Source organism: Cervus canadensis, chromosome 17 (genome assembly GCF_019320065.1).
Source record: "Cervus canadensis isolate Bull #8, Minnesota chromosome 17, ASM1932006v1, whole genome shotgun sequence".
In the NCBI taxonomy this organism is placed as follows: Eukaryota; Metazoa; Chordata; class Mammalia; order Artiodactyla; family Cervidae; genus Cervus; species Cervus canadensis.
The window spans coordinates 4,778,966-4,791,409 of record NC_057402.1 but is presented as its reverse complement, the minus strand read 5'-3'; the positions used below and the strand labels follow the sequence as shown (position 1 = coordinate 4,791,409).

Below are 12,444 nucleotides of genomic sequence, written 5' to 3'. Positions count from 1 at the left end.
TCCTGACGCGCAGGCCACCCCCAACCCCCACCCCATCCCAGCGGTCCCATCCTGGTGCTCCTGACACGCAGGCCACCCCCGACCCCCACCCCATCCCAGCGGTCCCATCCCGGTGCTCCTGACATGCAGGCCACCCCCCACCCCCCACCCCGGGTATTCTGCTCAGCTGTCTACTCAGCACCCTCTATGTGACAGGCATTACGTCAAATGTATCATACATTTAACCCTCACAACCCTGCGGGGGTGGCATGACTACTGTTATCCTTATTTTCCAAGCAAAGTATGTAAGTAAACTGCCTACAGACACGTGACTAGAAAGGGACAAAGGGACAATGCAGAAGTCTGATTCCAAACCTGGGGTCCTCACGGGTCGACAGCGTGCCCTCCCCTCTCCATCAAGAAAACTGCTACCAAGAAACGCCCCCAGGGCCACAAGGGGGCGTTCACCTGGCCTTCCCCTCTGCTCTTAGAGCACTTTCAGAGCCTGCTCTGCTCAACCTATGAATGCAGCAGGAATTTTAAAAAGCTTACTGGAATGTAAAACTATGACAACTCAAGATCAATGCGAATAAAATTTCTGGAGAGTTAAAACTCAAAGTTGAAAAAAAATATAAAAAATTATAAAAAGGGGAAGTAATCCAAACCTCTAGACGTAGCACTAATCAACCAGATGCACACACCCGCTAGTTGAATTATCTCTGCAACATACTACATGCAATAACTGCATTAGGAAAAATAAATACGGAAGAATTAATCTAACTTGGTACATGTGATTTGCCTTTACTTCTAAGTCATGGTGTCTTAGCAAAGGCAGCAGACTTAACTAAATGATCTTGGGAAAGCCATTTTTCTTCCCCTCAGCTTCAAATCTGTAAAATGTAAAAGCAGCATCAGAAAGGGGCTGGGTACTAAACTAGGTGATCTGTAAGGTTTCTATAAATGCTAAAAACTATGAGCAAAAGCAGCTTGCTTCTTTAGCTTTAAGATGACACAAATACAAAATTCACACTGAAAGCACAGAAAATATTGGTATATTAATCAAGAAGACAATACTCTTCCAAAAGGTTGTTTTTGGTATATCTCCAGGAAGGAGAAGTGAGCGGCAGAACAGTCTAGTGTGCCAGGGACTTCCTAGCTGTTTTTTAAACGTTACCAACTACCTCAAAAAAAAAACCCCAAACCAACCGAGTTTTCTAACTACTGAAATGTGGACATACCAACAGATAAGATAAATCATACTGCCTGAAACCAACCAAATATGTAACTTCAGTCTGTAAAACACGAGCACAAAGAATATAAGGAAACACTCCCAAACTAAAGCAGCTGTCAGGGTGGTGGGATTATGAAATAATTTTTCCCTTAATTTTTGGAACTTTCAGTAATGTTCTTCTATGGGTTACATAAAATACATATTAAAATAACACTCCAACAATAAACAGAAAATAATTACCAAAGGAAATTACTGACATAATTAGAAAATACAGTAATAACTTTGAATAATTTCTTCCTCCCGGACAAAGCATCATCCTCTATATAAATGAAATCAAACATGCTGACTGGGAATAGCATCTAACCACGTTGCCCGCACGTCCTAATGCAAACGGGGTTAAAGGAGGCGGGCAGGAGGCCAGGCGATGAGTCACGGCCGGCTCCGACTCTGTCTCCTTCTCAGGGCCCGCCCAGCCCACCCTGGAATCACACTGCATTGCAGCAGGAGGCACGCCCCATGACATCACCCTCAGACAAGGGTGTGCAAGTAGGTGCCCTCCACGGCTCCGTAAAACTGCCTCTGATGACAGTGACTGCTGGAAGTCGTCATTAATCAGCTGAAGACCACATTTTGAATTAGGCTTTTTAATCCTGTTCCCCATAAACACAAGGACCACACGAAGCCTGAGTGGGTCTGAGTCCCATTACGGAGAACTCAGGACCTTGTTTTGTAAATGGCCAAACAATTTAAACTTTCCTGCCTCTTCATAAATTATTACATATTCCAAAGAACAGTAATTTTACTTCTGCAGAAACATTAAAAAAAAAATTGTTTGGAGGAGAGAAAGACACTTATTAGTTGATTCCTAACAGAGACGATCAATCCTGCAGTATTAAAGACATACACAAACACAGTCTGCATGTTTTATCAGGTAATATACCACTTTCCGTGAAGTCTGAGCCAGTTTCCTAACGATGCTACAGTTCCTGGTGAATACACAACAGACTGATACTGTGCTGCCTGTTAATACACGCACGGAACCGAAGCACCAGCCCAGTGTTGTGCCCGCCTCTCGAATTCCTCTGCGGCCAACCACCCTGATACACATTACAGCGGCCTGTGGACATCTCTCTGGTTGACTTCTGAGAGTCTATCGAAACTTCTAGAGATGTTCGAAATGTCTTTAAGCACTACTCTGCGCATACTTCTATTGAAAGATGACTGTATCTCAAACCGCAAATGATTTATATCATTACACTGTGAATTAGGTGAGCAATAGCCTCGCTGAATGAAATACAAACAGATACACGCTCACTTCCTCTAGGACTCACACCACCTCCCCCAGGTGGAGCGGGTGCGTGTCTGCAGTCTGGCGAAGAGGCCAGGCGAGGCTGGCCTGCTCGTGGCCACTCGCGCGTCCACTGTCCCCTCCCAACTTTCTCCAGCCACAGGGCGAGCCTCTTCGCAACCAAGCAAACGAGGCCACTCATTTTCTTTGGCCAAATTACTTGTTACGTGTTTCTGGTTCTCCTTACTTTTCCTCTTCTTTTCCTTTTAAAATCCCAACATACTGCTAATAGCACATTATTTTGGTCAATGGCGACCACACACCCCCTCCAATTTTTCTCCAGTGGTCACTCCAGCTCTTCTCTTTCACGTCCCTGGGACTTTCTCCAGTCATCCCCACGTCCATCCTCTGCCCTCCTTCAGAGGCTGTGACACTCTCGGGGAGAGTCCTGAGCCTCTTCACTCATAACACCACTAGGAATATGAAAGAAGGGTTAAACTCCATGTTCCCCTTGTACCTTAGCTAAGTCTGGGGCTCATTTTGACACTTCCAGAAAAACGAATAAGTCAGTAATGCCTAAGAGACGGAATGCTTTTTAAGGCTCATACTAAGTCAGAAGAACCGCTATGAAGTAAATAAAGATGAACAGCCCTTTTTAATGGATACCAAGGAAGTGAACAGATAAATTAGTTTTTAGGTTTCAGAACCCTCCTTAAAAGCATCCCTTTCCTAACTGGGTCCTAAAAGCCTGCAGTTTCGGTTTCCTCACTCATGATGGAGTAGGCTGGGCTACCTCTCTCCTGCTGCTTCCAGCCAGATACTTTGCAATGCCAAGCGACGAAATTTCCACTTGTTTTTAGCTCTCAAAAAGTAGTGACGACTGTTTTTCCTTTCCTGTCCACGAATTCCACTCGCTGTGAAGCACTGCACGTCTAAACTCACCCGCTGCAGACCACTGTGACCTCCCGAGGGTGGGGGGCCGCCTACAGCACAGGACAGTAAGGTCCAGGTTGAGGGACTCCCGGCCGGCGCGCCAAGACAGTGCGGAGTCACAGGAAACGGTTCCTGTTAATTTCTTAATCATCTTATTAACCATTCTGGGGTCTAAGCAAAGGCCAGAAAGGAATACATTTTACTCATCAATCTATTTCTTCATCTTTTAGGGAAATTAAGTCTTCAGAAAAATAATGTTTCAAACTCCACAAAAATATTCCCCATACATCTTTCTACACCACTACATCTCTAGGAGGGCTAGTCCTGTAAAAACCATGAGCTTTCTTTCATACTCTGGTCGCTGGCCAGCTCCGCACTAGCGAAGTGGAGGTAAAACCCCCTCAACCACGTCTGTCAGAAAAAACTAAAATTCCAAGTTTAGGCTGAGGATGGACTAAAGGCGGCCACTATTTTCAGTCTCATCCAAGGATACGACACCTGAGTGGAACACAATAAAACTAGAACCCCACAGCACCTGCACCCCAGACCCTCCTCACCTTCCCCCCGCTTCACCACCCAACCTCTCCTGGGGATGGAACTCAAACAAAAATGCACGTCAGGTAGAAAACGCTACAGAAATGTCACTGCCATCGTAAAATGCCCATCACGTAATGGTCACCTACCTGATCATACTTTCAAAAGTACGCTATGAGGAAAACACTTTTCCACAGGCCAGGAATTACAGGAGGGAGATTTCTCTTTTTACATCAAGGAGCCACAATTTAACCTTCCCTTTCCTACCAACTCTCCGCTATCAAAATAAAATTGTTAGGAACTTCCCTGGTGGTCCAGTGGTTAGGACTCAGCGCCCCAACTGCAGGGGGCATGGGCTCAATCCTGATTGGGGAATTAAGATCCTGCAAGCTGCACAGGGCAGCCCCCCCAAATAAACTGCTAAATTCATAACCTTTATTCTACACTGCAAGGAGTGCTGTACTTTACCAAAAAAGTTTAAAGCTAGAGGCAGCAGTTAAAAAAAAAAAGAAAAACAGAAATACACCGATTTTCAATATAAAAAATGCTTCCATATTCAATTATGTGTTTGGAAAATTCTTTCCACAAAAAAAGGGGGGTAAGTGAGGGGAAGATAAAGTAGAAGTAAATAAATTCATTGAATAAATGATATGACTTCATTGTTGGTGGTGGTCTTTATTTGGTTTAAATCATTCAGATTTGTTCTCAGTATTATAATGGAAGCCTACTTTTTCACTGTAAATAACTACTGGATGTTCATATTTGTTTAAAGGAGCAAACAGCAACACTAACTCAAAAAAACCACCTGGAAAACAGATAGTCCTCCTACTATGTGACCTGGGCCTAAGCTTGTGTCTAAATTATGCTAGCGCAGCCAGGATGCTAATTAGACTTATGGGACCACATAAGTTTTCCTCAGATTTCTATAAGTGAAAAATAAGTTACAGACCAATTGAATTACTAGAGATACTTATGGGACTTTTATAAATACATGAATGAGGTAGGATTTCAATTTTAGACAGTCTCATTCCTTAGTCAATGTTCAAAAGTGCAAGTCATTATGGAGCCAAGATTCGAATGCCTGGATCCTGAGAGCAGAAAATGGACCACCAAGAAAACAGAGGCGATTTGTACCAGAAAGCATTCAACAGAAATAGGGTTACCCTCCAATAATTTTAGCAAAAGTTCAATCCTAAGATGTTGAGTCAAGTGAACCACTAAAGAGAACCCTAGAAGCAAAGAACAAAACTTACAGTTTATTGTCCGTAAAAAGAAAGTGAGACCTAACGTAGAAATCACTGATTTCAAAACACACACAGTGCAATGAAAATATGATCAAGAATTAGCCAAAAAAAAAAAAAAAAAGAATTAGCCAAGGTCAAGCCACTCAATATACAGTAACAACGCAGATTAAAATGTATTTTAATAAAACAATGTATGTTCACTGAAAAACCACCACAAAGACAGACACCAAAAGGCTGACTGTGGTCATAACGAGGTCAAAGGATTCCAGGTGATTTTAACAGCAATTTTTTTTTTTTTTTTTAAATTTATTTATTTGGCTGTGTAGGGTCTTGCTTGCAGCACATGGGCTCTTTTGTTGCTCCTCATAGTACATGGACTTCCTTGCCCTGGGGCATGTAGGATCTTACTTCCCCAACCAGGGATTGAACCCACATCCTCTGCATTGCAAGGCAGATTCTTAACCACTGGGCCACCAGGGAAGTCCTCCAGGTGATTTTAATTATCTGTTTACTTTAATTTTCTACTGTGACCATATACTTTAAAAGAAAAAAAAAGGAAATGAGTTCAAAAAAAGTTTTTCAAACACTGGTGGTTTCCAAGTGGGAAGACAATCCCAAACATAAAAGAAAACCCTAAACAACATTAATATTCATATAACATAAAATATGCCTGGATGGTTTACTAGCTTTGAACATTCTCTGTGGATCTAAGAAAAATTCTCCTTCCCCCTGGCTGACCCTCCTGCAGAGACCGACCAATGCTACAATGAAGCATCTACTGAGTAAGAAAAGTCTTTGAAAGAAACAAATTATCTGAAACAAATATAAGTCTGGGGGGAGGGGGGAGGGAACAGGACCAGGAAGCAGACAGCACAGCTCTTTGAGATTACAAGAAGCTTGCCCCCCAACACTTCCAGACAATGCCCCGTCCTCGGTCCTAAGCTAGAATTTACCTGGTCCTCATCCTCTTGGTTCCTGGATGCACCCGGCCACACCCATACTGAACTGTCAAGACACGCGGGCCACTGGCTACAAATGGTGTCAAAGCATCCAGGGGAAATCCTCGTCGAAGGCTAGCTCCCCTCTCAAGAGGAGTCCAGCCCTGCTTTAGGGAGGTCACTACTGGAGGAGACCGCTGGAATATGCAAACCTTTGGCCCCCTCCCTCCACTAGGTGCCTAACCTGTTTCAGTATACCTGCTGCCAAAGCAAGCACGGTGCCTAACCCGAATCCCTCTGCTTTGAAGATGGTAAAACGTGCCCAACATCCATAAGATGTTAGGGGGAAAACCCGAAGGAACTTTCTGACCAACCCAATAGATTCAAAGACCGCTGGGTCACCGTTAGGATCATCTTAAAACAAAGTGAAGTCGCTCAGTCGTATCCGTCTCTTTGTGACCCTATGGGCTGTAACCTGCCAGATTCCTCTGTCCATGGGTTTTCCCAGGCAAGAATACTGGAATGGGTTGCCATTCCCTTCTCCAGGGGATCGTCCCCACCCAGGGATCGAACCCGGGTCTCCCGCATTGCGGGCAGACGCTTTACCGTCTGAGCCACCAGGGAGTATTCCACAAATACAAGGTATGTCTGAATGAAAACAAGCAGACTGGAAACTGAGATGCTGGGTCCAGTCTCGGGAGGATTAGCTGGTGTGACCTTGGACCAGTCGTTTCAGCTGGGCCTCAAGTTTTCTCGAGTATGAAGCGGGGGTGGGGAGGGGTGCGGTGGGGTGATGTACCCCGCCTCGGCAGGGGACAGCGTGAGGTCCAAAAGGCCGAGCTGCGTGCGCTGTCCAACCCAGCACAGGGGAAGCCCCGCGGGGCAGAGCTGCCGTGGTCCCTGCCCTGGCCTCGGTACGGGGCGGGAGGTGGGCCGCCGGGCCCTCCCCCTACATCCGGGCGACCGAAGCGGCCACAATCCAGGCCGTCCGTCCGGGATCCCTCCCGAGGCCGGGGCGGCCTGGACACAAACCGAAACCGAAGAGCTCATGTGACAGCGGAGGCCGGGATGCAGCCTCCGCCCGCGCTCAGCCCGGGAGACGCCGGTCTCCACCCAACTCGGCCATCTTGAGAGGCCGAGCAGACAAAGCGAACCCATTGTCCCCGCGGGTCTCCGTCCCCGGGGGGGCGCCCCCGGCGGCTGCGGGCTTGGCGGGGCGCCCCCTCCGCAGCCCCGGGCCCCGCACCTTTGAGCGTGGAGCGCTCCACCAGGACCGTGTGCACCTGCGGGTCCGAGAGGAACTTGCGCATCTGCTCCAGGGCGCTCTTCTCCTCCAGCGCCGCCTCGAGCGCGGCCGGGGCCTCGCCGCCGTCCTCCAGCAGCAGCGGCACCAGCTTGCGCAGGTGCTTCTGCAGCACCGACACGTCGGCCACGTTCTGCACCGCCGACACCTCCAGGCCGGCAGAGCCGTCCTCGCCGCCGCCCCCGGACTCCGACATGGCGCCGCGCTCGGGACCCGCGCGCAGCGCTGAGGAGGCGGCCGCGACTCGGCGAGAGAACAAGCGAGCGAGCCGGCGCGCGAGAGAAACGGGCGACGCGGGCCGATCGTCCGCTACCCGCGGCCGACTGAGGGAGAGCGGGAGCCGGCTCCGCCCTAAAGGCCGCCGCCCGCCGTCCCCGCCCCGCCCGCCGCGGCCACGCCTCGCGCACCGCCTACGTCACGACGTCGCGCGCCCTCCCGGCGCGGCCACTGGCGCCTCGCGCGGAGCCTACGTCATGGCGTCGCGCATGCGCACAGGCGACCCCGGAAGCCCCCTCCCCCCACCGCGACGCCTTCTGGGACTCGTAGTTCCAGCGCTGGGCGGAGCCCCCGCCGTTCCGTCACCTCGAGCCGTGAAGGTGGGAACTTGGCTGGGCGCGGGGCGGGGTGGTCAGGGACTCCGTTCTGTCCTGTTCACTGCTGCGGCCTCAGGGAGCAGCACAGAGCCTGAGACACTACAACAATGTTGAATGGATGAATGAAGGAGTGCATAAATGAATGGTGTTAAACCAGTTAACGCTTTTAGAGCACTTCTCTCTTGCTTGATGTTGTTCTAAGCCCTTAACCTGTGCTCTTTCTTTGAACGAATGAATGACTACGATGTATCGAGCTAAAACATAGCTCTCTGTGTTTTAGAACACATAGGGAGAGTGGGGATCTTTTTCAGAGGGGGAGGAGAAGAGGGGAGTGTCACATTGCTAGCCCGGAAGGAGGGAGAGTGGGAGGGGACATTCCCAGCTCAGGTACCAGCTTCTGCAAAGACAGAGGCCTGACTGCAGGAGAGATCTACGGGAAAGCCACAGGAGGTGACACTTGAACCGTGGGGTGAAGCCAAGCTGTTGTGGGTCCCGGTTGCTAATGGCAAAATGATTACCCCCAGGAGGCCCCGAGGACCAAGAGAGAGACCTACATGAGAGCATCCGCATAGAACGGTGATGCTCCCCTAGCATCCCAAGCTGGCACTGTTTCCGAGGGTCTCAGCCTCGGGGGCCACACAAGGTCGGGGCTGCGGTGCCTGCTCAGTAGGTCTGCCCCCGGCTCCGATCTACCTGGACCTCCTCTGGTACACCGAGATGACTTAAGGGCCAGAATCCATGCTGCTCAGTTTTTGGTTTAGAAGTGACAGTTATTATAAAGAGTGATAATTGGCTTTTGAAAGTTCAAACTTATAACTCTACTTTTTAAGTTGGGTGGAGGAAGGGAAGTCAAAGGCCCTATTTTTGTATCAAAATGCACAGTCAGAGAGCTAAGTCCTGATTGGTGGAATGACGATGGGCTGATTCGATTTCCCCAAATCATCTCTGGAAAACTGCAAAACATACAGTATGCCTATTCTTGCTCAATGACCGGGTGCCAAGTCCCAGGAGCTGCTGGAACATGAAGACTAATCAGACGAGTCTTTAAGCAGCTCATGGAAGAGGGGACAGGTTAATAGCCCATCCTCTTCCTGACCTCCATCAGTCCATTTTTTTGTGTGTGTGGAATTTTTTAAATTGCAGTATAGTTGATTTACAGTGTTGGGTTATTAATAGCTTCATATGTATAGCAAAATATATATACGTATATATTTTTTGTTTCCAATTCTTCTCCATTATAGGTTATTACAAGATATGAGTGTAGTTCCTTGTGCTATACAATAGGTCCTTGTTGTTTGCCTGATTTATACATAGTAATGTGTATATGTCGGTTCCAAACTCCTAATTTGTCTCCCCTAGCCCACCCCACTAGGGCTTCCCTGGTGGCTCAGATGGTAAAGGTAGGAGACCCGGGTTCAATCCCTGGATTGGAAGATGCCCTGGGGAAGGGGATGGCTACCCACTGCAGTGTTCTTGCCTGGAAAATTCCATGGACTGAGGAGCCTGGTGGGCTACAGTCCATGGGGTCACAAAGAGTCAGACAGGACTGAACGACTTAACATTTTCACCCCACCCTGCTATTCCCTTTGGTAACCGTAAGTTTGTTTTCTACATCTGTGAGTCTATTTCCGCTTTGTAAATAAGTTCATTTGTATAATTTGTTTTAGATTCCACAGAAGTACTATCATATGATATTGGTCCTCTGTCTGTCTCATTTCACACCAGTCCACTCTTGTATCATATGCCTGAACAGACCTCACTAATGTTCCTGGGAAAAGACAAAGCACCTTTAGTGAGTTTGTGCTGTGATCATAATGGTAACGAAAAACAGTAATGCCACCAACAACCAGCTCTGACGGTGCGTCATTACCAGGCACTCTGCCGGGCGTTGCTCCCTGCCTCGTGTCCTTTGGGATAGGGCTGGGATGGAAAAAGATCTATTAGGTGCAGGTTAGTGACCCCTGAACTGACTACACACCGTCTGGGCCCCAGAAACCCAGCAGTGACCTGGCAGATGGAGAGAGGCTGCTTGCAGCCTGCACGGTGACTCAGCACCACCCAGGAGACACACTTGGGCCTCCATGGGACTCAGATGTCTGCAGCCTGGCTCCGAGCCAGGGCAACAGAGTATCAGGCTCCAGAGGTGCAGCCCTATATGTCTGATGGCTTCAAAATTAAGTGTTATTTCTAAAAGGATGGCAATCAGAGGAACCTGAGTAATCAGGATCCGAACATTGATCAAATGTGCTTGCATTTCTGTTTTCCAAGGATGTTTTCCTGATAGCTCACTTGGTAAAGTATCCGCCTGCAATGCTGGAGACCTGGGTTCAATCTGGGTTGGGAAGATCCCCTGGAGAAGGGGAAGGCTACTCACTCCAGTATTCTGGCCTGGAGAAGTCCATGGACTGACTGTATAGTCCATGGGGTCGCAAAGAGTCAGACGCGACTTCCACTTTTTTTGCTGTTTAGTAAATACATAGTAAGAAGAATTGTCAGCGTTGATTGAGTGCCAGGCATTGTAAATTCCTTGTTCTGAGGGCTAGCTAGACTGCCCCAGGCTGACAGGGGAGGGGGTATTTTTGTGAGATGCCGCTTTGGCCTCCTGGGGCAGGACTTCCTGGGAAGCTGACTCTTCGTGGAGGTGCAGGCCATCCATCCAGAAGTGGCCTCTCCCCTTCTCCCCTGCATACTTGGTTTGCCATCTCCGCTTTCCCTTGTCCATAGTAGAATCTGCTTTCTGTTGGCAGTGGGCAGTGCGTGCTGGCGAGAGAATCCTTTCTAAGGTGATGGGGATGGGAGTAGCTGCTGGGCCACTTGTATTTTATCTGAAATTGGTGATGAACCATTCCAATGTCCATTCCCTGCCTTCTTGTACTGCCCCGGATGGCTCTTCAGATCTAAGTAGGGGACTCGCTCTTAGCCCCACCCACCTTTCCCCTCCTCCCGACCCTGGACCACACTGAGCTCTCAGCCCAAGCCCCGCTGGCCCAGCACTTTCAGGTTCTGCGCCTGGGGTCCCTCTCTACCCCGGGGAAATTCCACACTGGGCTCGCCCATTCATTCGTTCATTCATTTCATGGGCCGGTTCCCAGCACCAGCAGGGCCTGGACCCACATGGGCGCGTGGTTGGTTGATGGCTGTGAAACGAAGGCCTCACGCCCGGGGAACGGGGCTGGGTGGCAGCGGCGGCTGGTCCACAGGGCGCACGTTAGGTGTGGAAGCTCCCCAGCTGCTTGAGACCGGGCGGCGGCATACCGGCGCCGGCGCGGGACTCCACCCACCGATCGCTCCCCCGGGCTGCAGGACACTTTGTGATGACGCTCGTCCCAGCCTCCACCCCCTTTCCTGTCTCGGTGCCTGGTCTATCTCGCGAGCCTCGGGGAGAGGCTGGAAGCGCCCCGGGCTCCTGGCGAGGTTGGGGCGCCGAGGGGGAGTGCCCCAAAGGAGCAGGGCGGTGTCGTGGCGCCCGTTAGTGGTGCCGCGGAGGACCCGCACTCCGGGGCCGTCTCCCGCCCGAGACCTCCTCCCAGCCTGCTGGCCGGGTCCATCCCAGGGATGGATGCCTCCAGGCTCACCTTCCCAAGGTCACCCGGGTGACCGATCCAGAGGCGCCAAGCGAGCAAGGGCACTGACGGCGGGGGCGGGGGGGATGCCCGCCCGTGGTCCCGCCTGCATCCCGCCACCCATTGGTAAAGTTGGGGAAATTTGCCTCTAAAGCAGGCACTTCAGTCTCTCTCCTGAGCCCCAGGCCCTTTGAGACGCCTCCCGCTACCCTGACCACTCCTCTCTGGAGGGACCCAGCCCCTTCTCTTACCTGAGAACGGTCAGTGTTCCCAGCCACTGCTCCCTGGGGGCGCTGGAGCCCACCCCCTCTCAGGGACATCGCCTCTGAAATTCTCCCCGCCCTCTCAAACATTCCCTCTCTCCCTCCTGGACTCTCATCAGCCGTGTCCAGCCTTCCCCAACGCACCCTTTCTTTGAAAAGAAAGAAGAGAAACCCCTGCCACACCTCCTGCCAGCACGGCTTATGCTTTTCAGCAAAACTCCTTGAAAATGAGTGTAGCTGGGGGCTGCCTCTCAGCCGCCCCCCGCCCCCACCTGCAAGTGCTGTGGTGAAGGTCACCAGATGGCCTCCACGTGGGCAAATCCACTGACCCCTTCTGGGTCCTCCTCTTTCTTGATCCTTGGGTGCTGTGGACACAGCGGGTCTTGTGTGTCCTGCCAACACCCTTGAGCCCTGTGACACTCAGTACAAATGTGCACGGTGACCCCCAACCTTGGGAGGTACTGTGACACTCAGAACAAATGTGCACAGTGACTCCCCACACCTTAGGAGTCACATCCGCTGTCGTCACATGGAGTGTTCCAGAAGATGCCTGTTCAGCCAGCTTGGCTGAAGTG

At 50.3% G+C, this 12,444-nt stretch overlaps 1 protein-coding gene across 2 annotated transcripts in view; it reads right to left on the bottom strand.

Annotated features, from left to right (window-relative positions):
• DYNC1H1 (dynein cytoplasmic 1 heavy chain 1) overlaps positions 1-8,201 on the bottom strand; it is a 62,229-nt gene extending 54,028 nt beyond the window's left edge. For both annotated transcript variants that reach the window (XM_043489271.1, XM_043489270.1), the window contains exon 1: positions 7,394-8,201. In XM_043489271.1, the coding sequence (XP_043345206.1) occupies positions 7,394-7,646 (253 nt within the window). In that variant the 5' untranslated portion in view covers positions 7,647-8,201. The remainder of the gene's footprint in view (positions 1-7,393) is intronic.
• Positions 8,202-12,444: the final 4,243 nt, after the last annotated feature.